This window comes from Equus asinus, chromosome 5 (assembly GCF_041296235.1).
Source record: "Equus asinus isolate D_3611 breed Donkey chromosome 5, EquAss-T2T_v2, whole genome shotgun sequence".
NCBI classification, from domain to species: domain Eukaryota; kingdom Metazoa; phylum Chordata; class Mammalia; order Perissodactyla; family Equidae; genus Equus; species Equus asinus.
Window position 1 is genome coordinate 82,851,810 of NC_091794.1, and position 27,323 is coordinate 82,879,132.

At 41.3% G+C, this 27,323-nt stretch overlaps 1 protein-coding gene across 1 annotated transcript in view; it reads right to left on the reverse strand.

Moving 5' to 3' along the window:
- The window catches only part of SMAP2 (small ArfGAP2), a 44,919-nt gene that overhangs the window by 11,524 nt on the left and 6,072 nt on the right, over positions 1–27,323 (reverse strand). The window contains exons 2-4 of the mRNA XM_070510226.1: positions 4,831–4,964; positions 3,510–3,596; positions 2,466–2,543 (exon numbers count right to left, since the gene is read on the reverse strand). Of these exons, the coding sequence (XP_070366327.1) occupies positions 2,466–2,543; positions 3,510–3,596; positions 4,831–4,964 (299 nt within the window). The remainder of the gene's footprint in view (positions 1–2,465; positions 2,544–3,509; positions 3,597–4,830; positions 4,965–27,323) is intronic.

Genomic DNA, 27,323 nt, shown 5'->3' on the forward strand with positions numbered 1-27,323 from the left:
ATTTATGCTGAACAAAAACTTAAACAACCACCTTTATGCCACAGAAAGAGAATGACAAAATAAACTGTGGTCTAGCTACTCACTGAGAGATGCAACAAGTGAAGATTATGGAAACTATATAAGGAACATAAATAACAGAAAATACATCATATGTTAAGTTGAATGAAAGCAGGAGACATTCTTTCTTTCTTTCTTTCTTTGGTGAGGAAGATTGTCCCTGAGCTAACATCTGTGTCAACCTTCCTGTATTTTGTATGTGGGACACCGTCACAGCATGCTCTGATGAGTGGTGTGTTGGTCCGCACCTGGGATCCAAACCCACGAACACTGGGCTGCTGAAGCAGAGTGTGCGAACTTAACCACTATGCCACTGGGCCGGCCCCCAGGAGACATTCTGAAGAACTGTATTATAATTATGCCTCCAGAAAGTAACTACGTAGAAAAAAAGAGGGAACACACCAAGATGATAATCACTCGTAAAGATGGTAAGAGTAGGCATGGATTCTCCACTTTAATTTTCATATTATCTCTAAAATGATATAATCACAAAGAACACATGCAGCTATGTCTGTTTCATACACAGTGTAACATTTTAATGCAGAATACTTTATTTCTTGAAGTGAAAAGTGTTTTATCTGTCCATTAAAAAAGAATACTCTTTAATTAACAAAGTCAGTTTCTTTTCAATTTGATATTAAATGTCTTCACTTAGCAAATATTAGTCCTTGGCATATAAGTCTTCACAAGAATATTAAAAACAATCTAAATACATCAAATAAATATTTTTGAAATAGCTTTTTGGTAAACAGGAAGTACTTCCTTCCTAAGTGAAAACATTTCCTTCCTCAGTGAGTGAAACAGGCTGTTTTCATGGGTGCGGTGCACCAGTGACACAATTATGAATGAACACTGTCTTCACGTGGCAACTCTTCCCTCCTCCCTCACTCTCTGGATCGCCTCGGATACCCTTTTCTGACCTCATCTGATTTCATACCTTCTGATACAAGGAATAGAGCTAAGCAGACAGGCCACAGCTTTCTACAAATAAAAGGAAATGTGTGTGATTTGGTTTCAAATGCTTTTTGATGATGCCATCCAAGCTGTAGCTGTACACTGGGTTAATTCTTTCTTGGGCCAGTTAGGGTAACTTCCAGGTCCCTTTTCTGGATGAGGTAAGAGTCCTTCAGACTAAGTTGAGAAGAAATTTTCTTTACTAACTACATGTATTACCTTGTACTTGCTTGCTTTGAAATTTACCTACCAGTTAATGCCCCTTTTCACAACACCTCAAAAGATCAACCTGGAGCTGATTCCAATAAGCTTGATTTTAAAATACCTGGAAGGGCTTAGAGCCCATGTAAACTTAGTGATTTCACTGGCTAGTATATCCTCCATTAAAATAAACAGATAGATAGATAGATAGATAGACAGACAGACAGATAGATAGACAGACAGAACCTGTGCTGGAACTGGAGAATTCCATACTCTCTATACTTCGGCTTGAGAAATAGTCCATCATTCGTAAGAGAATTTCCTGTAGAATCTTATCAAAGACTTTTGAAGTTCTAAATAGTCATATTTATTGGTTCTCCTTTAGTTATCATTAGTCAGGCGTGCTTTCTTCTTCCAGAAACCATGTTGTATTTCCTGCTGTATGTTATACTTGTCCTAGTTATCATACACTGTATTTCAGATTCTAACCACACGCCCAGGTTGGAAAGTGTACTTGGCAACTGGTAGTCTCCTTCTAAAACCCTTCTCAGGAACAAGGGGCCCATTGGCAATCAGTCCATCAACTCACTAGAAATATACACTGGTCAAAATGAAGGAAAGTCTGGTGATTTAATTACACCTAATTTTGTTGACTTCACTTACAGAAAAAAATGTGTACACACACATATGTATACATACATACATATATACACATACATTTTATTCTATTTGATCTAGTATGCTCATCATGTCTATTTGAAGAACTAATTTGGAACTGGGGATCACTAACATCTAAATATAGATCAAGGCAAAGAAGTCACTGATGGTTTGCCCTGTCCATCCCTGAGGCAAAAGTTTGATCCATGGTATCTCATGGTCTTGAGTCAATAACTGGCTTTTTTTTTTTTTTTAACAGTTTTTTTTTTCCTTTTTCTCCCCAAAGCCCCCGGTACATAGTTGTATATTCTTCGTTGTGGGTTCTTCTAGTTGTGGCATGTGGGACGCTGCCTCAGCGTGGTTTGATGAGCAGTGCCATGTCCGCACCCAGGGTTCGAACCAACGAAACACTGGGCCGCCTGCAGCGGAGCGCAGGAACTTAACCACTCGGCCACGGGGCCAGCCCCAAATAACTGGCTTTTTTTCTACTTTTGTATTTTTTTTTTGATAGCTTTGGAGTATTTTAGTAGCTGTTCTTCAAATTCTTCCCTAGCATGATTAATAAGCAAACAAAACTTGAAAGATTTACAACCAACCCTAAAGGCATTGATGTCCAGACTTCGGTCCATGTATTTCTTCTTCTCATATTTATCTCGAATAAATCCCTCAACAGCTCTGCAAAAAGCTTATTAAGGATAAATCAAACAAATCTTTCCCACAATGTGACTATAAAAGGTGAATTTATATCCCATGGAAAATTGTTCTCCTCTCTCCCTCCTGCCTGGTTTCCATACGGCTCCTGTCTCTTCACATGCACTTTCTCTGACCAAGACCTTAAAATGCCTCCTTCACGGGTATGGCAGGGAATCACCATTTCCTATGATTTTCGTTCAGAGTAATGATAGCAGCAAATGAGATTAATCTTCATATTGACATCAGGGGAGCTTGGCTGTTATAGAATACAGGTAAAGCAGTCAGTTATCTATTTCAAAGCTCTTAGGTCACAGGCCTTAAACAAAGGCACCCGAGTGCCCCTTAAAAATATAAGCTCTTGTGCCCACTGCCAGATTCTGATCAGTGGGTCTTCTGCAGGGTCCCAAATCTGCATTTTAGCAGGATCCACCTGCACCCACTAAAAAGCAAACTAACAAGATCGTCTACAAACCACATTTTGAGAAACACCGCCTTTAGGGGGTTTGGTTTTGTGAGCTGGGTACTATCCCCTGTTGAGGGGATGGCAGAAGAAAGTTATGGATTAACTAGTCAACAACAGTTAATTCCTTCACATAGGACATAAGAAGGCCTTAAAAATGAATGGTAGTTTTGCTGATTCAACATAGCACAGAAAACTATTCTTTTCATCAAAGACCCAAAAACTACTGGAGATGTCTCTTTACGGAAGAATTCACAGTGAACCACTGCAGTCTTAATTCCTGAATGAGTCTTCCCCATGAGACCCACCATTCTGACATTAGAAAGTATATAGGCGTTCTATGTCTCGGTTGCAGGAGAGAGCAAAAGCAAGACTTGGACTAATCCATATAGAGATGGCCCAGTCAGATCATGGGTCTTGACTCCTGTGTGACTCTCTCAAAACACCAAAATACCACTCAGCCTTATAAGTTGCTCCAGAAAAGATATGGGTCTATTTGAGGCCGCCGAAAGGTCTCAGGAAGGTAGGCTTCATAAAGTCGGTTTGCCTTTCCATTCCCCATCTCTTGCATGCACTGTAACCAGAGACACGGAAACACAGAATGTCACATTAGGAAGGAAGTGAAAAATGTCTCCCCCAATTGCAGCATTTTACAATTGAAAAACCAACCTCGAGACTGGCAGAACCAAGACTGAAACCTGGGTATTCTGATTACTGATCCACGAGTCCCTCTACTCTGCTCCCAACCTTTGGCCCCCCACAGGTGTCTTTCCCACCTCCCACCCCAGTACCATTTACTGAGAGGTTTGTCTCACTAGATACAATTAATTCAGTAATAATTCAAGATCCCATTTGAAAGTCCAAAACATATAGCTACTAATAAAAATGTCTACTTGGCAGGCAATAATCAGGCAATAATTACAATTTTGAGCTTATACTATTAATTAACCTATTCAGCTCTATTACCAATAAATGTGTTTCCCATTAGGCTTTTAAAATAAACTCCTTAACACTTGTGAGGGACAAATCCAGAAATCTTTTCAAATCTTCAAATGCCCAAGTATCTCCATGTATGCAATTTCCTTCATAAGAGACAGTAAAGTGTAACTGAAAAATATAACTAACCTTTCAGACTTTTAGTGAATCTATAAAAACAGTTTAACCTCTAAGGTCATTTTCTGGTTAAGAATAACCTCTTATTTCCATTACCAACTTTACCAACTGGTTTTCTTTGCAGCTTCTCTTCCCTCACCCTCCCCAATTTTTTAAAAAATTACTTTTTAAAAGTTTCAATGCAGGAAGAGAAGGGAGAACAAGGAAGCCACATCAAGGTGCAGATCTTAGGCCAGCTGGACTCACTAACTTAAGTCTCTCACTCCAGCCCACCAACCCAACAGCAAGCAAGATTCATATATGCATTTTAGCAGTAAAATATTATTATAAGTTTATAAGTTGGAGGATTTTTTTTTTTTTTAGTGAATATCTAAAACTACGAATGTTAGATCTGCAAATGCCAAGGCTCGTAGAAAATGATCCAAAGATCCCCTTTACACCTTCACGGACCCATGGGGTCCTGGACCACAGACCATTTGTGTTTTGAAGGAGGTAAATTATAGGTAGAATAACTTGTATCTTAAATAGAAAGACTAAAAATTTCTCTGTTAAAGTATGAGGATGTGACATGAGTGTTTAACAACTAAACCTTTCTTTATCATCACCTTTGTGCCCACTTTGAGCGAAATTCCTCTGGAACTGCTTCCACACGGAAGCACGAGAGCGGCCGACTCGCGCCCGGGCTGTGTCCGTACCTGAATCTGTTCCTGAGTCCACTGGTCGAGGTTCACGGACTTTACCCTGGATATGTGCACCCCCAGATTCCTGTGGATTCCAGCACATCGAATACAGATGAACACACCGATGTTCCAGGAGGCCCATCGCGGCCCTGTGAAGGTCAGGAACACGGCAATAAAGTACACATTAAAACAAGAGTCAAAGCCTAAGCTGGACCATTTAGATCCTCAGCCGTTTCTGCTAGAACATAAGTGAGAGAACCGTTACCACAATGACCTTTATTGGTTTTGTTCATTCCCCCATGGACCGGCTTTTTTTCAGTTTAGTTCTATTTTTTTTAGTTGTACAATACTGTGGTTTTAGTATCTTCACACAGTTGTGTAACCATCACCACTATCTAATTCCAGATCATTTTCATCACCCCTAAAAGAAATCTCAAACCTGTGAGCAGGCACTCCTCCGTTCCTCCCAACTCCTCCCCCTCAGCCCCTGGCAACCACAAATCTTCTTTCTGTCTCCATAGATTTGCCAATTTTGGACATTTCATATAAATGGAATTATACAATATGCGAGCATTTGTGTACGGAGCAGCTTTTTACAGTGACTGATAACATGAGTGTTCAAATGCAGACATTGTCATAACAATAAGTAATAATACTGTAATTAAATAAAGAAAAATCCCAGGAGAACAGTGCAAAGCCATGTCACATTCTGTTCAGCATCTTATATGAACAGCCCCCCAACTCAAGAAACTTTTCAATTGTGGTAGGGCCTGGATTCAGTTTTCCTAAGAGGAAAAAAGATACAGACATGTCATGCCAGCCCAAGGCTCACCTGAAATTTAAAACTTTGTTTATCCTCCCCTCCCTACCAGGCCTATAAAATATGCACCCAGATTAACTTAGGATCCTTTACCCTTCGGCTAGTGTCCCTACTTTACCCAACTATAGAATTATCTAGATTCAAGACTGTCAAGTAATAAGGATGCTTATTACAATAAAAAAGGAAATCTCAGATTTTTTTTTTTTTTTTGGTGAGGAAGATTGGCTCTGAGCTAACATTCATTACCAATCTTCCTCTTTTTGCTTGAGGAAGATTGTCCCTGAGCTAACATCTGTGCCAATCTTCCTCTATTTTGTATGTGGGATGCAGCCACAGCATGGCTTGATGAGCAGTGTGTAGGTCCGCGCCTGGGATCCAAACTGGCAAATGCCAAAGGAGAGTGTGCGAACTTAACCACTATACCACTGGGCCATCCCCTCAGATGTGTATTTTAATAAAAAACTGTTACACAATTTCCCATCCCCTGCTGACTTTGATCACACTAATAATCACTCTGGAAAATTATCAAACTCCTCTTCATAATTTTTATACAGGAAAAAGGCAACTTACTTTTTATATGACACCTTTCAAAGACTTACTGAAAAACCACTGATATTTCCTTCTCCATCATTCCACTACGCAGAAATTTACCACATAAAATAAGCATGACATCACAGTTAGAGGTTGCAATAAAGAGGTGAAAAGTCACAAATTGATTTTCTACAGAGATAAACAGGACCTGTGTTTCTAACAGCAAAAGGCACAAGACTTCGGTTCTGCCAGACACAGACGATTACTTGATCGGTCTGCAGGTTTGGCGGCAGTTTTAATGAAGGAATGCTAGAATCAGATGGCAGAAAATTATTCTTACAAGTTTGAATCCATGATTGTTATAAATAAGAATGTAATTTTTTGACAAAGGTATCACTCAGATCCTAGGGCGAATTACAAATACAGAGGGTCAAATCCTCCTTATAACCACCAGGTGGTGTTCTCTGCCTGAAATTGTATCCCAACACCCTCTTAGTGCTTTCATCTTGATCTAAAAAGACCTTCGGTCCCTTCGAATCCCTGGATAGATTTGCACAGTAGGCCTGCCATATAGCTAATAAACACATAATGATTCACACATTTCCTTCGGGTGGTGGGGAGCTACATAAACACAAAATGAAAAACCTAAACACACATGAACGAAGTTTCTTAGGGTGCCGTATGTCTGTTTGGGGTTACAATTTTCATAAAGGAACTCAGATAAGATCTAAGTTATACAGGATTAAAAACGAGACCAAAAGTTAATATTTCATGTTTCTTTACCATTTTCCCTTTGCTCTAGATCCCAGAGTCTAGAACTCATGATAAGATAGTTAAAATATATTTGTTTGCTAACAAGACCAGAAGCCAAAAACACTAATTAAAAGTTAGCTGTGGAATGTTACACTCTTTGCTTCCTGGCCCTAAATCTAGAGAAGGATATTCCCAATCATCTAGGCCACTGTCACAACTATGGAATTTCTCCAGATTCCATTCCAGAGTATTTAAAGTCTCTTTGCCTCTGAGGGATACAAAGACTAAGATCTGATTTTTCTAAAGCCACTAAACAAGGCTTCAGTACAGAACACAGGCCATGATATTTTCATGAGAAGTCGGAGGAGAGCGGCCACTGCGGTCCTCCCACACCCTTCCCACCACCTTTTCCCAGGGGAAGAGTGGCAGTTCTATCTCAGACACTCCGCCTCCTTTTAGTTTTGAGCCGCCAGATTTGTTAGTCAGTAACTGCATGCTCCATAAAAGATTCTGAAATTGGAGAAGAGGAAAACACAAGAGACAAAAGCTACTTAGATGGCTGAACACGTGGGAAAATGGTGTAGTTATTAAAAGTACAGTCTTTGCAGCCAGAAAAGATTTAGGTTTGGATGTCAGCTCCATCAATGATTAGCTGTGCGGCCTTCAGAGAGATACGTAAACTTCCTAAGCCTCAGTTTGCTCATCTATAAAATGGGGACAATAATACCCACCTCACAGTGCTTAGAACACAGAGGGATAATAATAAAAGAGAACTACCTATAAGAACATGGTATAGAATGAGACTTCCAGAATCCATTTCCCATTCATCTCCTTCACTGATTAGGCCTGTTAACTCAATCATATGTATATACCAACACGCTGTGCAACAGCGCAGAATGCTTCTTTTTAGACAGGAATGTGAGTTCTAGTCCTAAAATGTCAGAAGCAAAACTGACTAACTGAATATCAGAAAGAAGAAATTTACCCTGAATCCAATTTCAGTCTTCTAGAAAACATGAAATTTTAAGCAGCTTCCTTTATCTCCCTCAAAATACTCTTTGAAAATGCACTACCTGGACCCCACGTGTTCCCCTTCTCTGCTATACACCCCCGCCCTGCCCTTGTGCCCACACATGCCTCCACCACCCACACAAGGGAAGGCTCAGAGCTGCCAGCCTGCCATGCTTAGATCCCGGAGTATCTGGTGTTTCTGCCACAGGGCCAGCCTACTTAAATTTGGTACGCTTGCAAAGTAAACCAATTGTTCAATACACACTGGTCATGGCAACCAAGGAGAAAATATAAAAGACACCATTTTGAAGTTGAAAATGGAAGAGACTCTGAGAGACAATATTCCAAACAATTCTGAAAGCAAGAAGGATAGACAAGGGATATAAACTGGTAGTGATTAGCATGACAGAAGAACAAGGTCATGGCTAAGTGAGCATATTCAACAGGAGCCTCAGAGCAGGCTCAGGAAGCATTCAGCAATATTAAAGTTAACATATAATAAGTAATTATGATGTTAATTAATATACTCTCTGTAATGCACTCTGCAATAAGGAATCAGTGGAAATGAAGGCAGTATACGGATTTGGTTGATCTATCAAGAAATCGACTGTAGGAAGTACTAGCCAGCCCACTGGCAGGGAAATCTGGGTTTACACTGACTAGTTGCATGTGTTTTGACACGTCTTTCTAGGGCTCAAGTCTCCATTTGTAAAAGAGGAAGCATATAAGTAACATCCAGTTTACATCCAACTTCTGCACAGCTCCTACCAATGGAGTAACTACCGCTGCCCTGAGGCACGCTTCCTTGCTGCGCAAACTGCCCCCAGCAGCAGAGCTGCCAGGCTTCGAAGGGTTCTGGGTTTGAGAACGCAGCAGAGAAAAGAACTAGACTTACAGATAGCTTGAAGCTACTGTTAGAATAATGACAGCTTGTTGACCTCTAACTTATGGAGTTCCAACAAATAAACGTTGAGAAAAAAAAAAACACTGATAAATTAATGGCTGTCCATTGAAAAGCTCTTTGACAGGAAGGGTCAAGGAAGGGAGAGAAAATCTCTTCCATCTTACACTGAGGCCCTGTGGAATCTATCTTGGAAACTTCCAGAATTTATCCATCCATCTCTACCTAGACCTCATCTCTCACCCATAAGCATTCATTCTTTTAGCATTATTTATTGAGTACCTACTATGTGCCAAGCACTCTGCCTGCTAGGTACTAGGGATACAAAGGCAGAGACAACAAAGATGAGAGCCCCCGGTCAAAGGGCTCATGGACTAACAACGAATTGGTCTCCAGACTCCTAGCAGAATAATCTTTCTAAAACACAGAGCTGTACAGATCAGGCCCCTGAACATATATACCTTTCATGTAGTCTCATATATAGAGGTGAAAATGTAGATTGGTGCTAATTTTCTGAATGGCATATGCCAAACAAGATATTCCTAATCTTCTGCCACAAAACCTGCTCTTCCTCCATTTTCTCCATCTTAGTCAATTACACCTCCACCCATTCAACTGCATCAGTCAGAAATTTATGCATCATCTTTGATATCTCTCTCCTTAAATCCCCATATTTATACCATCACCAAGACCAAAATAGCTTTCAAATCAGTCTCTCTCCTCTCCATCTGCAATGCTATTTCTCTAATCCAAAGTCACCAGATCTCTTAGACTATAATGGCTCTCCACTTTTACTTTTATATTCCCTTCTCTTCCATCTCAGAACCAAAACCATTCCCCACAAAAGAGCCAGCCTGAGCTCTTAAAGAAGCAAAAGCCACCTTGTCACTAGACTGCCTAAAACCCTTCTATGGAAGGCTTCCTTCTAGCACTGCTTAGTCAGAGAGCAAAACCCTAAGACGGTCTCCAAGGTCTTCTATCATCTGGCCCATGCCTACTTCCCCAGCCTCTCACCTCCTATGATACCAGCCTTCTTTCACTTCCTCAAGGCACCAACATCTTCCTTCCTTAGGGCTTCTGGCCTTTGTACACGCTGCTCCCACTGCCGAAAAAGCTCTTTCCCCAACCAGCATCCACCACTTGTAGCCTGGTCATCTCCTATGTATCATGAACGTCTCAGCTGAAACGCTTCTTCCTCAAAGGGGCCTTTCCTTGGCCCCTCAGTCTAAACCAGATTATAATCTTTCTCCCATCTTTTCTTCTGGTTTATACATTTTATTATGGAAAACTGTAGACACACAAAAGCACAGTATAATTCACCACCAGCTTCAGCAATTATCAACCCCAGGCCAATCTTACTTCAGCTTTACTCCCACCCACTTTCCCTCGCTCCCAACCCTGAAATATTTTGATGCAAATTCCAAATATCATACCATTTCCTCTGTGTCTACTTCAGTATATATCTCTAAAAGATAAGGCCTTTTTACAAATTATAAACTTTCATTTACCCTTTACTTTTTCTTTCTTAGTCATACCCCATTTTATCATATATTTATTTGTGTGAGTGTTTAACAGTCTTTTCCACTAAACTAGAAGTGCCAGAAGAGCAGAAAGCAGATCTGTGATGTTCACTGTATATTCCCAGGCCACAGCAGTTCCCTGAATACAGCAGGGAGGCAAAATTTGTTTAAAAATTAATTAAAAGTAAGTAAATCCTTTGACTATCCCCCCCCCACCCCGACTTGTAAGAACTCATCAAGGAAACAAGAAGTCAAATATACATAGAAATATATTAAGAATATTCATTAATACATTAAGAATGTTCTAATAAAAACTAGAAACCTTCTGGGGCCGGCCTGGTGGCATAGTGGTTAAGTTTGTGCACTCTGCTTCAGTAGCCTGTGGTTAGCAGGTTCGTATCCCAGGCACGGACCTACGCTCTGCTCCTCAGGCCATGCTGTGGCTGCATCCCACCAAAAACGTGGAGGACGACTGGCACAGATGTTACCTCAGCAACAGTCTTCCTCAAGCAAAAAAAGGAAGATTGGCAACAGATGTTAGCTCAGAGCCAATCTTCCTCACCCAAAAAAAAATCAGAAATATCAACAGATTACATAAAGGAATTACAATATCACCACACAATAGGGAGAAAATTTTGTAGCTCTCTATTTAATATAGAAATATCTCCATGTTACATTAATTTTAAATTTCAGTTTTAAAGCAGTATACACAGAACAATTCCATTTTTGTTTAAGAATGTGAATAAATGTATATGTATGCACAAAAAAATGTCTAGAAGAATATATGTAAAATATTAAAAGCTATTATTTCTGGGTAGTGGGGTTGTGAAATATCTATTTTCTTCTCTATATTTTTACAAACTCTCTGAATTGATTGCAATAAACTTGTATTACTTTTGTACTATGAAAAAAATAGTACAGGTATTTTAAAAACAAAACAACACAGTCACAGCCATCGATGGCTCCTTATTGGCTGCAGGATAAGTTGAAACTCCTTAACATGACACAGAAAAGCCCTTTAGGAGCCTGTGCCCTACACACGCTGGGCAAGTTGTCATTCTGAAATATGCCATGCATTCCTCACACCTCTTCGCTTACACCATTCTTCTACCTGGAACAGCTTTCTCCCCGACTCCCTGCTTGACAAACTTCGAACTCCAGTCCAACGTCACCTCTTCTGGGAGGCCCTCCCATGGAATAAATCTTAACCTTCCCTATGGCTAATAGTCCACCGTATGCTTTGCTCTTCTAACACTTAATATCTTACGAGTTCACCGCCTACAGGTCTCCCTTGTCCTAAGCAAACTGTGAGCTCTCGAAGGCAAGGACCACGCCCCTTCATCTTTCATCCCAAATACTTAGCACAATGCTCACAAATAGGACACACAAAATAAATACTTATTAAATGAATTCATCAATCAGTAAGGTAAAAGTATACAATTTTTTCCTGTTTTGCAAAATGAAGGGAGAAGATATTTTCAAACACCTTAAAGGCAAAACTATCCCACAGAGAGGGGAGCTCCGAGGCAGAACCAGCACCAGGGAGGAGAAGTTGACTTTAGCGCACTCTGAGGAAGAGTTTCCTAACAATTCAGGTTGTGTGAAGACAAAGGCAGCACATCCAGAAACAGGAGAATCCCAGTCGGTGCAGGTGTTCAAGCAAAGGCTGGATGACCGCCTCCCAGGGATGGTGGAGAAATGACCCCTGCTCAGCAGGTGGGCAAACCATGAGTCCTAAAGTTCTTTCTACTCCTACAGGGCTCCTAGCTGATTTGCGGGTAATTTTTAGGTCCCTTCCTGCTTGACATTCAGTGGTTCTGAAAATGCAACATGAAATAATCAATTTATGAAGGTGTTAGGGCTTGATGAACCTAACACACTGAAGCAAATTCAGTTCATGGAGCCTGCAACTGGCATTGAAAACTGGTTTAACTGTGACAGACACACAAGGAAGAACCTAAATAAACAAATTCTGATTTGAAAATAGAGGTTAATTCTCTTTGATTTGGCCTGTCATTGATTCCAACATGAAATTTGGGAGGCAAAGTGAAGAAGCAGCAGCAATTGTTTTAAGAATACTTCCAAAGCCAGTTGCCTCGGTTCCACACATCCTGTCTCTTCACCTCCTGATTCACTATAAGGAAGAGCACGCAAACGCCAGCGCCGTCTCGGAGAAATTAGGTAGGGCTGCTGAGAGGTGTGTTTACCAGCCTGTTTTCATCTGTCCAAAAGAGAATTCACCTACTTCCCTATTCCAAAATAACCATAAACAGTACAAACAGTTTAGGGAACCATGAGACCAAAATAAGGGCTTACTCAATCAACCTCTGCTCTCAGAATGTTCTGTAGAGAAGGCCCTTTCCATCCGGTCTATCTTGCGAGAATGTTGTTTCCTTTTGTCAAGAAGAGACACCATCCACGTTCATATATTTAAGAAAAGCAGAAGTTAAGCTTTTTAAACATTTGAGGCAAAACAAATTGAAACATTTCTGAGATTGATTAGAGAATAAAGGTGAATACTACACCAGGGAATTTAGGAAAATCAGAGGTGGAAAGAACCTTAGAAGTCAGAGTCTAACCTCCCACCGAATGCAGGAGAGCTTCCTAGAAGTGACCACCTGGCTCCTCCTTGAACAGCTCCAGTCCTAAGTCAGTTCGACTGTTAGATGGCACTGATTATCAGAGATGTCTTCCTTATACTGAGTCCCATTAATCTGCCTTCTTACATTTTTACCCTCTGGTGCCATTGCTATACTCCTCCCACATTTATATAAAATATCAGAGTATGCAAGATACAATAGAGGTTTGGAGATCCAGCAGAAGAGAGCAGCTACTCATACACTCAACCAAAATACAAGCCAGTTAAGCCAACTTAATCCAGGAGGTCAATGGCAGAACAGATGTAGCAATCAGAATGCTATGACATCAGTGGAGGTGAAGCAAAGCAACGTTATCTTCCTAGCAGGTAACCAGAAAAAGGAGGTCAGTGAAGCAGAACACCGCTAATCACACACTGATGAAACCATTAGTCAATCTACATGTAAAGCTATTTTAGCAGTTAACTTAAAACGGCTTTTCTCGAAAGACATTAAAGTTTGTAACACTAGGAAGTCAACAGGGAAGCAGACTGGGGACTAGCTGGAGAATGGAAGGAGAGATTCTTCATCTTTCTCTAGTTGTTAGCAGTGCTTACAGACAATGGATCTGCCTTGACTTTGCTCAGTCCTGGGCAAGGGAGGACCACAAAATTAAATACAACTGAAAAACAGCCTACAGAAATAAGTCCAAAACAATTAGACGGCCAATGGGCCAGGGACCAAAACAAGGCACACGTCTACAGCTGGGTGCACTGGCGTTCCTCAGCTCCTCTATATGTCGGCTATTCATCTCCTTTAACTCCCAGGAAAACCAGGACTTGCTCTGAACTAGTCCAGTAACGTGCTTGTATGTATCTTGTATTATTTCCCCAGCCCCTGCTATCCACAGAGCTAAGGATACGGATTATTTACACTGTGCCACTAATCAGTTGTGTGACTTTAGTCAAGTCAATTCACTTCTCTGAGAGTCCATTTCCTTCCCCAGATTAGGTTATCTCTAAAATCTACCTCTTACAAAAGATAGTAGGTGTTATCTCTAAAATTCATTAAACTACTCTGAAAAGACTTGAAGGAAGGGCAGTTAACTTTTGGTAAATTTAGCTCCACATCAGTCTTATCTTTCTGGTTTATTATTAGTAGGGAGGGATTTACTGTGGGTTAGGCTGTAACTCTTCCTTTCCGTCTATCTCAGCACTGGATGGTAACTAGGGTATACCTAGGTGATGTTTCTGGTAATAAAGAACTAGCAAATCAACCCGTACCACTATTACTCAACTCTAGTTCCCAGAATACCTCAGAAGGGAAAGGACGAGATCCTAGTTTGGAATTTTTTTTAGCTCTGAAAAGGACCTTCTGCCAAGGTATATTCCAATGATGTCATCACCCTACTCAAAGACAGGTAACTGGACCCCCATTGTCAACTGAACTGCTAACTTCTAAGTATAGCTTAAATTCTTCTATTATCTGGGCCTTTCTAGGATCAATTCTTATTACTCCCCTTCTCACTTCTATACACCAAAAAAGACATCACTTCCCCTTAAAACTGTGTATATAGGTGCCAGCTGCCATGTTCTAGCCAGACGGAGTAATCTGAGAGGGTGACTCCTATCCACAGATGCTCAGAGGCCTTTTCCTGATTTGGGGATGGGACACAGATAGAGGGAATCCTGGGCGTGGAGAGTCCCTGATTCCAACCAGAGGGCCTCTTGATTGTCACAAAGATGTCTTTCCAGCCAGTCCTGGAGCAGCTGTTCAGTGCTCTTGGTGGTGCTGTCTGAAGTATGAGGCAAGGCCCACGTCTCTTGGGATTTCCCTAGGAGGTTCTGGTATGTGCAGCTATGACTGTTTTGATAGTAAAGAGCCAGCATATTTTAAGGAGGGGAAAAGAGCTAGCCAAAAGATTTGCTGCCTGGTTGAAGAATCTCATAAAGTCAGTGAGAAGATTAGACGGATGACACAAGCTGATGCCTCCAGTGGAAGCCAGTCCTTGAACATTACATTGAGAATGGCAAAAATTAACACAAATCTGAACAGGTCCACCTCTTCACTTAAGGACACAATAGACTTTCTTGAAAAAGAAGAGAAAAGTGAGCCCCCTAAACTTTCATTTCATGGAGTGATGCTGGCTTGCCTTCAAGGACATACATGGTCACTAAAGATACATCAAAATCTCTGCAAACGCTAGTGACTGGCATGAAAACACCCTAAAAACATCTCAGAAGAATGTAGAATAACTTCAGAGGGAAAGAATGGATGGTATGGTTGAAAACATTCTTCAGGAAAGCCTAAAACTGCTTTCCCAAGAAGCCACAGAATGTAAGCAAAGAGTGTGGGAACTGAGGAAAGAAATGCTTAAAAACTCAAACACATGAATGAAATAGGCTGTAAATGATGAAAACAGCCAGCTAAAAATCTATGACTAAAACTGTGCAGGAGATGGTAAATTTGCCTTCTCTCTTTGGAGAAAATCACATGAATGATGACAACTTGGGATTAGACAAAAAGACTGGATCAGAAAATGGGGACCACCCAGACTCTGAGTCAGAAGTCACCTTGAAGAAACTCATTGATGCTGTTAACTTAAATGTCTCCTTTAAAAATCTTGAAGGAGAAAAGAAGAAACATTTTAAAGGCTTTGTGAAGAAAATGAAATAGGGCTTACAGGTCAAATGAGAAATTTCCAAACTGAGCAAGCATCTTAATAGTCTGAATAGTCACAGCTTGAAAGTGAGATTCAAATCTTCCGGTGAAACTTCATATACTGACCGAACTACATGAAGAACATATAATGAAACTTCACAGAAAATTAATCAAGGCAGGAGGTTATTGCTTAGAAAGAAAGCGGAAACTTCCCAAAGTGTATCAGAACATCAGCAATATACACCAGAAGTGCAACCCCCATGGAACGATGGTCAAAGGCCTAGAGAGAGAACCGGAAAAACACACTTCCTTCTATCAAAGATGGACTATGTCCCACGAGATAAAAAGCTCAACAAAGTTAGCTGGCATCTCTGTTGACTGAGAGGAAACTCAAGGAGTTAAGAAAAGAAAATGGTCACAGCAGACAACAATTGGCTAAAGCAGAGTTGAAATTGCAGCTTTCCCCAGTGGCTCCTTAGCCCTTGCCATTCAACAAGCAGAGGACCGAGAGGGTCAGGGCGCCCCTGTCCTTACCAGGCTCCCAGGGAAGGAGGAGGGTCACACTGGGAGGGCTGAGGGACCCGGGTCACAGTCAGGTTTTAGCTTCCACAGCAGCCGCCCCCTGAATCCACAACCACAGCAGAATATTTGCACACGTTTTCTCTCTTTAAAAGTAATTCTGATTTCTCTCTTTTTAGTTAAGGGCTGTTATTTAATCGATGCTACATTTGCTCTTACTATAATTCCTAAGACAGTTTTTAATACAGTGCTTAGGAACATATTATTCCCACTTCATTGAACTTTCTAGAATTGGACAGTATAACTACAGTTCTTTGACTGAAATAAAAGATCCACTATCACTTAAACCATTAATTGAAGTTTGACATGACCAAGTGGAGACATCTGAAACAATACTGGAAATGCAATGAGCTGTTGTTAAAAATCTATGAAAGTAACAATATTTATCTCAATAAATTTTGATTGGTTTTAATAACAATGCAAAACAAAAACTAAACACCACCACCACCCTCAGCCAAACTTAGTAATATTTTTATTAGTTTAGCCCTAGAGGCATGGATTAATTTAGGAGAATTGACATTTTGCAATTATTTGTTTCCTGATTTTTAAATTTCTTTTTAACTTCTGTTATTTTGTTTTGAATATGCTTTTAAATTTTATGTAGTCAAAATGAAACTTTTCCCTTCTAAAAAAACCCAGTATGGGGGCTGGCCCCGTGGCCGAGTGGTTAAGTTCGCACGCTCCGCTGCAGGCAGCCCAGTGTTTCGTTGGTTCGAATCCTGGGCGCGGACATGGCACTGCTCATCAGACCACGCTGAGGCAGCGTCCCACATGCCACAACTAGAAGAACCCACAACGAAGAATATACAACTATGTACCAGGGGGCTTTGGGGAGAAAAAGGAAATAATAAAATCTTAAAAAAAAAAAAAAAAAAACCCAGTATGTCCACAGTTCTTGTTAAATAACCACTCCCATGAGAGACCAGTATAAAAGTTGTGACACATACTGCTGGGCCCTCCAAGTGGGAAGACCCCACTTTTGCTGAAGAATCTTCAGTCCCGCCTGGAGGATGAGGTCTCTTCTTATGCCAGAAGCCTCAGAAGAGGCCTGGATGCCTGCCCACTGGGAAATGAGTCCAAGAGCCCTAAGCGAGCAGCAGCACCAGGCTAGTTGGGCTTTTAGCTCTAGGTCAAGTTCTCTGAGAGTCAATTCCTGGGCGGTGGGTCCTTAGATAGCACCTTTCACATGGAGGAGGGCTGGTGCTGAGAAGAAAGAAATCAGGCAAGGTAATTAAGAAGCTACCCTGGCCCTATAAAGCTAAGGCACAGAGACCCCAGGCTTATGAAGCTGAATAGGGACTGAGAACAAGGCAGGGTAGGATCAGCAATTAAACCTTGAAAGGGTGACTATTGTTTAGTTTTGTATATTTTGTGATAAATTCCCTTTTTTCCCCCTCTTTGTACTCAAAGTTCTGAACAGTCCTGACAGGGTTAAGGGCAAAGAATCAAAGGAAGTGATTTGTGTCTATATATAAGCCAGAGCTTTAGCGCAGAGGCAGCAATGTGACAAAAGCATCGATAATCCAAAAGAAGCAACCCAAAGCGAGAAAGAGAAGCAGGGCACACTGGGGCTTCCTGGGCAAATTTTCATCTCTACCTGTGGATTCTCCTTCCTGAATTCACATTTTGCAGGTTCTTGGTTTTGACCAATAACGAAAACTGGACTACTTACACTTTCCAGACTGACTTAAGAGCCCTCACAAACAGCTTTACACGGCAATTACACCTACCTGCAAAACATCACTGTGAAAATCTTGTTCCATGCACTTTCTCCATCAAGCCTTTTCTCCGTCCTATTCTGACTCCTACACCACTTTGCTGTTCTCCTGTGGCACTCATCTATGGTGGTTCTGTTGCTGGGTTTCATTTTTGGTTTTGTTTATTTTTTTGAGCTCCTTTAGGTAACACCTGCCTAATTTGGTATATTTTTTTAAAAAACCTGAGTATTTTTCTCATGTGGACTTCAGGTTTGAATCACTTTTTAATCAGAAAATCATACAAAGGTAATTTAAATACCCTACATAGAAAGTTAGGGGAGGGGCTGGCCCAGTGGCATAGTGGTTGAGTTCGCACGCTCCACCTCAGTGGCCAGGGGTTTGCAGGCCCAGATCCCAGGTGCAGACCTAGCACCACTCATCAAGCCACACTATGGCAGCATCCCATATAAAACAGAGGAAGATTGGCATAGATCCTCAGCAACAATCTTCCTCAAGCAAAAAGAAGAAGACTGGTAACAGATGTTCACTCAGGACCAATCTTCCTCACAAAAAAAAGAAAAGAAAGGGAAGTTAGGGGAAAGGGTGTCCTTGATGTTCCTTGTCTCCTGGTTAGCCCATGATATTTTGGCTCTAGCCAATTTCCTCTGCACAAAGACCCTGCTTAAAGCATTTATGAATAAGCTAGAAGAGTGGCAGCTGAAACATGGCTTCTCTGAAAATGGGAGGGAGGAAATAAAAAAATAGCTGCTTTCATTAGGGGCAGGAAGGAGATTATTTCATTAGAAGCTAAACAGTGAGACTATCTCAGTACAAACAATTGTTTGGCTTGAAGGCTCTATGTGGCCAATTACTCCAGCAAAGGCTCAGCTGGAATGGAACACAGAGCTGCCAGGACCAAGGGACTGGGACCGACACAGGCTCACGCGTCTCCATCATGGCTTTGGGATCCCAGAGCCCCCCAGCAAGGATGCTTACAGAACACACTCTACCCCAGTCAGCAACCAGCACCATTCTGCACCCAATCCAGTCAAGAATGTGGATTTAAAAGACACGAGGAAAAGATGACACTGGGGCAAATGCAAAGTTATTCAACCTAAAACTGACATGTTACGGCAAATGTAAGAAGGATAAAAATTAGATCTCATCAGAGATCTGATACAGTTCAATCACTACATCAATGGCTGACAGTAGGCTGGGGGGAGGAGCTGTGGGGGAGGGGCTGCTCAGCTAACTGCTAGATGATCATTTCAAAGTCCACCAGGTGGACCTGATATTCCAAAACTTGACATTATAATTAAACTAATTTCCTACCACTCACTTCATAGGAAATCACTAATCTCCTATGATCTTACTTCAGGTAACAGCTGCTACTTGGTTCACTAGAAGTTATTACCTTCACCCACTGGGGACATTTAGTTCTTTACATTTTTTTCAGGTTACTTCTGATTAAAGCCTTAACTTCCTCTTTGCAACAATCAGTATCCATTCATATTCTGAAAAGAATACCGAAGATGCAAAGTGAGCCTGCCCACTTGGGGGATGCAAATCTTTAGAAGAAGCTATGAAGGGTGATACGGCCATTGACCAATGAGACTGCTCTTCATCCTCTACCCCCAGAATAGGTAATAAGCAGAAGAGAAACAATATGAAAATGGACATTAAAAATAGCCCCAATTCAAACAGTACCACTCGTCTCCCTCTACAGCAGTGTTTCTCAACTGAAGCAATTCCCTCGCCAAGGGGCACTGTCGACGTCTGGAGACATTTTTAGTTGTCACATCTGGCAGGGGTGGGCGCTGCTACTGGCATCTAGTGGGCAGAGGCCAGGATGCTACTAAAACATCCTACAATGCACAGGACAGCCCCACAACAAAGTATCCAAAATGTCAATAGTGCTCAGGTTGAGAAGCCCTGCCCTAGAGGAGGCATTTGAAAGCCATTAGTTTGGAGCACGGGAGATATGAGAAGATACCAATTCAGTGGAAAAGACTCTTCTCTGTAACAAAGAGTGAAACATTTAGAGGAAAACTAATGTTTTCAAAACTGGAAAGAACCTTAAGGATTATCTAGTGCAAGCACAGGTGGAAAAATTTAAGGCCCAGAGAGGCCAACCCATGTACCCACGTTCACAGAAGAAAGCATCAGCTAGACAGGAATTAGAATCATCTTTATAGACTCCGAATGTGTGTTAAATGTAGCAGATGTCCAATAATGGCCACTAAACTGTTTTGAGGTGTTCTTCTCTATTACAACACACAGTTCACTCTCTCCGCTGGGAAACCCAACATCTGAGACTGTGCGTGAAGGCTTGTTCACACCCCATCCCACCCACATTCCTCTTCCTCAAAAGAAGCCCGGAGGTGGAGAAGAGTGTGATAGACTAGACCTCAAGACCAAGTGGCCAGGCAGAAAATGTTTTCCAACTGTTTGAAGGGAAGCTCAAGCCTTTCACCCAGGCAAAGCTTGACCCAAAACCTTCTGAGTCAGCAAATGAACCCTTGCACAAGACCACGGACATGTGAGCTTCTGTCCTCAACACCGTGCAGCAGCTTTCCTAACACATCACAGGAGCCCTAACCAATGGCAAACAGACGGAAAATTGGTGCCAGTTTAATTCAATCACAGCTGTACGCAAACAAGCTAGAGAACTTTCATTTCTAAACAAACAGCAGAACAGAAATGAAATCTGGGATCAAAGTACAGATGGTTAGTCCAGTGGCATGCTAAATGTTAAGTCATCAAAATAGCCCTGGCTAAAGGGAAGAGAGCAAAAGATAGAGATTTCCCCTTTCAAAAATAAAACACTCACTATAATGTTCAAAATCTAGGTGTTTCAGAATTGGGTATAATGAGGCACAGGTCAGAAGGTGTCGTGCAAAGGGGTGAGGCAAAGATGCCAGCCATGAGGATAGAAACATCCCGCAAAGGGAACATTATGCAGAGGGACCCAGGGCAGGTGTCTAGGAAAAAAATCTCAGCTTCAAAAGAGCCAGAGCAAAGTTCTTCAAATGAAACAAACCTGTTCCAGCGGGTAAAGGGGAGAATGTCTAAAAGTGCTGCAAGGTTATTGTTAATTTCTACCGCGCCTGAGAGCCGTGTCTAAATATTTACTCCCACCCCGCAAGAAGGCTGAAGGATTACGACTGCTGCCTCCCGCCTCACACCCCATGCCACGTTTCCTCACGATGATGTGTCGCACTGAAACCTCCCACTGTGAGGGCAGAGTATGAGCTTCGTGACTGGCTCCGGTTCTCAATGCGGCACAGATGCCAGCAGCACACAAAAGAAATGGCACAAAGCAGCAAATACCACAAAGCAAAAATGAACTTCATCTGCTCGGCTTCCTGGAAGGTCACAGATCTTCAAATATCTGAGTTAATAGCATGAAGGTGACTTTCAAAAAATAAAACAAAAAAAGAATATGATCTGAACACATAATAGAATAATAGTGCTTACAATGGAGATATTAGACACCATGTGCCAGCCACTGTGCATTAAATATACAGATATACATGGGACATAATCCCTGTCCTCATAGAATTTACAGTCTAAGGAAAGCCTTTGGGGAAAAAAAAATGCAGTAGCTGTCATCCCCTTTCGACCAATGCAGGGACTCTAGCCCACCTGCCCAGTGGACTGAATTTAAGTGAAGGAGGCCTGTGTGAACAACATAAGAGGCCGTTCAATGGCACAACAATATTTCCACATGTCAAGTATTTAGTGTAGAAGATTACGCATGAGATATAAGAATATATCACCCATCTTGCTGTGATCATGTCCCATAAAGCCGTTCCTTATGCTCAAGGCAGGGTTGTCCCCAGCTCTCCACTCCTAACCTCAACAGAGGTCCACAGCCGTGAGGCAGTTCAGAATGACAGCCCCCAGGGCAAGGCCTTCTCTATATGGACTCAACCCAGAGGACTCCCTGACACCTTTTTAAAAATAAAGGGCCCACATGACCACTCAACTCTGAACACATAAAAACCCATCAGTCTAACAGCAACACAAAAATTGATGTTGTACCATTATTTACAATACTGAAAAACTAAAAAGCCAAATGCCCAGAAACTGGGCTAGAGTTAAGTAAGTAATGACACAGTCAAACGATGAAATACAATAAAGGTATTTAAACATTTTTTTTTAAAGATTTTATTTTTTTCCTTTTTCTCCCCAAAGCCCCCCGGTACATAGTTGTATATTCTTCGTTGTGGGTCCTTCTAGTTGTGGCATGTGGGACGCTGCCTCAGCGTGGTTTGATGAGCAATGCCATGTCCGCGCCCAGGATTCGAACCAACGAAACACTGGGCCACCTGCAGCGGAGCGGGCAAACTTAACCACACGGCCACGGGGCCAGCCCCTAAATATTTTTAATGGCGTGAAAAATGCTTATGTTAAATGTTAAGCAAAAACATAATGATATAAAATTATTACGGTATAAACTCAAGTAAAAAATGGGTGATACAGGTTATGGGAAATATCTTCTATATCATTATACTTTTTCATACTTTCTAATGATTTTTATCACAAATATGAATAACTTCCATAATTAGAAAAAACAAAGTTTTTGCTTTTGAAAGAAACAGCATTTAATGATGTTTACCTAATAAGCACAAGGACCCTCCTGCCTCCCTACCCCCAGAATCCCACAAGACAAAAAACAACTGGTCTGGGAGTCTGTTTCTATGGTAACAAATCTTTTTCTTTTCTTCCCCTTAAATGCAGAAGAAGTCTAATGAAACTGAGCCCTATTTTTAATCTGCCCACAATATGGACCCTGGATTTGAGGCATCTGTGTCGGGCTGCTTCCATCACAGACTAGGCTCAGAACTAAGTCAAACGCTCAGAGGAGCTGGTCTGGGGTCTTCCTGATTTCCAATGCCGCCTTTAATGACACCTCCTTTCTCTCACGTACAAGCTGGACAAGTTAATACAGCACTTACACTACAGGAAAGGCCTTTTCTCAAAATTCTCCTGGGTCTGAAACAGTTCCTCTAAACAAACTCCTCATGCCTACCTTCAGAGCAGCAAAGTCCAGGTACCAAATGGCTATTCTTTCAATAGAAATGCTTTCCACATAAGAGAAGAGCTTGCATCTTTTAATTCTTTCTTTCTCAAATCTGCTGTCACACTTAAATTGGTTCCATTAGCTCTGCTGTTTACAGTTGTTTTGAACAAAAGTATCATGATAAGAATGGGGAGTTTCCTTCCCATTTCTCGCTGGAGGGCTTGTGTCAGTTATAACCCCAGTGGTAATCTATCAACAAGAAAAGACACCAATGCCCCCTCCCTGTCGAGCTTTATCCTGCAGCTTACGATGTGACCAGCTCACACAGAAAATTCTGTAAGAAATTATTTTTTGAAGGCATTAGGACAAAAATGACCTTCTAAACAATATTAAGACAAAATCTTTAACTCAGGCTTGAAACACTGGAGAATTCATTTCTAAATCCACACACTGGGGGACTTCCAGTGAGACAAGAAAAGAGGAAGAAGTTAAATAACAAAATTTGTTTCGCATGCACTTCAGGAAGCAATGTGGTAGGATTAGCACGTAAACCCACATCTAAAGATGTAAGCTCTGTGGCAGAGGCGTGGGGATTTATGGTCTTTCCATCACTAGCAACTGCTGCAAAGACAGTATGGCTATTTGAAAAAAGGAAAAGACAAGGCACTCTATTTTCTCAAATCACTGTGTTAGGACAGGCTTATCAGCTACGGCTGAGAACAGGTCTCTCTTTTTCCTGTGTTTGTTTTACTATGTTCAGTACATCATAAAATGAGAACATTACACATTTGTTTTTTGGGCAAAGAAAAATGACATGAAGCCTGAGGGATCCAGTTCTCCTTGTTTCAGATTAAGAAATTTCTCTTTGAAAGTTTTGACTTGAAATAAAAATTTTTAAAACTCAACAAAGCATTCTCCAGTGAGCTTATGAAATTCAGTACTTTCTAAATAAACCATATTCTATATGTGTATGTAAAAGCAAACCAGAACACTCATAGAGAATATACATCTTGGGGGGAAAAGAGAGCTATGGTCAACAAAAATGGTCAGAGAACTACTTAACATTACTTAAAAATGAAAAGTAGCAGCAATAATAAAATCCTCTTAGCACCCAGTGATAGCGACAAAGGTGGGATTCCAGGGCGAGTTTCAGCCACACGAGGGAGGTACCTGAGGGCGGGGTGGAAGGGGAGAGTTGGACAAACTGAAGACAACCACCAGGGCAACCTTACGCTGCTGGATGGCCACAGCTGAAGGCAGATTTGGCTCATCTCTGGGGTTTTCCACTGGGGAGGGACTTGCAGTTCAGCCATCAATGGACCAGCATCCACAAAGCCTGTGGGGAAATACGGGATCCAGAAGAGTGGGGTAGGGAAGGAGAAAGTTTGGAAAATGGAAGAGTCAAACACAGTAGTGAAATGTTGTAATTATTAAACATGAGGCTTCAAAAATGCATAGAGGTACCTCTTAAGTCGAAATGGACTGGCTGAAAAAAACTGGTACTCTGGGAAGCAATCTTATATGCTTTTGAAAATACCAAATTACATTTTAATTACACATGGAATTACAGTAACACCTGCCAAGAGGAAATTAGTTTTTGGAGGAAAGAGAAAAACAATGAAACCTACGCAATTTTTACAGTTGGTAGCTTTACTCAAACCGTTAGGGTCCCCTATCCGTGGCCTCTATGGAAAATAGCAGCCTAAAAGCAAACGTACTCACACTCTACCGAAAAACCTTGCTGGCCTAGTTCCACCAATTCCATTAATGTAGCAGAGGCCCAAAGGCAGGTGACCTGATTAACAAAAAAAGCACTTCTAGAAAGTGCTGAACTTTCTAATCAAGAAGAAAACTAGTGGCAATAACTTGAGAGGCTTTGCTTTTAAATGGAGCAGCAGCCACCTTCCTTATAAGACAAAATACTTTTCAGGCCCAGGATAGAAGAAAGCAGATCCAGTGACCTCACCTCCTGCCCCGAGTGCTAACCTCTCTGAAGTTGTGGGGGAAAAAATCAGACAAACCAATAAGACTAGTTAAAATGATACGTGGCACAAAGAAAATTACAGCAGTTACCCCTTATCCACGGTTTCAGTTATCCGCAGTCCACTGTGGTCCGAAAACATTCAGTGGAAATTTCCAGAAATAAACAATTTATAAGTTTTAAATTGTGTGCCATTCTGAATAGTGTGATGAAATCTGGAACAGGCCCTCTCCGGCTGCTCAGGACATGAATCATCCCTTTGTCCAGCGTATCCACACTGTATACCCACTTACCCGGGAGTCACTTTGTAGCCCTCTAGGTTATCAGATCACTGTCAAGGTATCCCAGTGCTTGTGCTCCAGGAACCCTTCTTTTAGTTAATAATGGCCCCCAAATGCAAGAGTAGTGATGCTGGCAATTCGGGTATGCCAAAGAGAACCTGTAAAGCACTTCCTTTAAGTGAAAAGGTGAAAGTTTTCTACTTAAGGCAAGGAAAAAAATTGTATGCTGAGGTTGCTAAGACCTACAGTAACTTTTATTACAGTATATTGTTATAATTGTTCTATTTTTAGCTGTTGTTAATCTCTTACTGTGCCTAATTTATCAATTAAACTTTATCATAGGTATGTAAGTATAGGAAAAAATCTAGTATATACAGGCTTGGGTACTATCTGTGGTTTTCGTCATCCACTGGAGGTCTTGGCATGTATCCCCACGGATAAGGGGGGACCACTGTAACTCCACTGCAATTACCTTAACTATCAAGGAAAGACTACTCTGTACCATGCTTTAAGGCTGCAATCCCTAAATCTCTCTTTGTACATCTTATGTGTTACTGACAAGTCGTTTAGCTGTAGATGGGACAAGCTCAATGTATATACATCCTGCCCAAGGCTTCCCAGAAGTGACAGGGTGGGAACTCTTTTTTTCTAAGTAACCAAACAATAAATCGCTCCTGGCTGCAACCAACAGTCAAATATAGATTCAACAGAAGCCAATTTTCCTAGTCACACATCCTAATTATATAGGCAATGACTGAGTTGTTACATTACTTCCCGGGACTAATTATTGTTTCCGCAACAGTTAAGATCCTTTAGAAGCACAGAAGGTTGTATCTGCCTGAAAACCCTGCACGTCTCTTGTCCAAAATAACTCAACTATTTACTTTAAGGAGAAAGAATTACATCTTAGAGATTTTTTTCAAGTGCCTTTGTGCCTCGGCCCATTTCCACTTGGATCCTACCTGGGTGCACTCTAACAGAGGGAACTACATCTCCCAGGCTCCCCTGCCAACTGATTTCTTGGTATGATCCACCAACGGGAGGCACTGATAAGGATAAGAGGCAGGACGAGGGGGGAAGCCAGGTAATGCTCTCTCTTACTTGGTCTGAGTTCCAGCTGCCACCAGACAGCTCTTCTTTCCATGCTTCTAGCTCACACCAGAAGCTCAGGCTTCTGGCCTTTGATGACACCAGTACCTTCTAATTTCCTTAGGGGCACAGTAGCTCCCAGGTGTTGCTAATCTCTGGGTTGCCTCCCCTGCCCATGTACCTTCTCGGCTCTTGTATCACGTGTGTAACCTATTCCATATACTAAATTCCCTCTGCCTGTATGGCCTGTATGAACAGAAACAGTGGTTTCTGTTTCCTGACTGGTCCTTGACTTTAAAATATATTTTAAAACCTAGCTTTCCTAAGAATTAAACAAATATTCAGACAACCTGTAAAAGATTTCTCCTAATAGGAAACAAAGGGTTTATGGATGACAAAACCAATTCATTTGTTTCAACAAATATTTACCAAGGGCCTGATGTGTGCGAAGCGCTGTTCTAGGTGCTGGAAACACCAGAGCAAACAAAACAGGCACCAACCCCTGCCCTCATGGAGCTTGCATTCCAGTGGACATGTTAGCTGTGGCCAATTACAATTTTAAAAAATTAACCGATACAGGGATATCTCTTTAACAATAGAGGAATTTGGTAAAAGTGAATTAACTTTAAGGTCTTCTACTCTGCACAGACTTGGTTCCTACCTTTTCAATGTGGTATGCTGAACTGTCACATTCCAGGGGCCAATACAGAACTTCTTCAAAGTTAGTGTCTACTTAAACTGGCCACTTGCTCAAACAGAAGTACAACTGTGATAAGGATTTAAACAGCTACAATAACAAAAGGCAGTGTATGCTTAGAATGTAAATAGTATGTGTGTTTTATGCAGATTCTTGCTTGGCATCTTTTTCACGGGGGATATCATTTGGAGGAACTGAGTCTGAGTCCATTTAATGTCACTTTATCTTTGTCTAGAACACAGGTAGAGTCCATCAACATAATACACAAAGTCAGCTGCAATGTACACAATGAGTAAAGTGTTGCAGTCATCAACTGTAAGATGTTATTTCCAAGATGGAATTTTCAAGCAGAAGAATAGAAACAGACAATGACTCAATGACAACT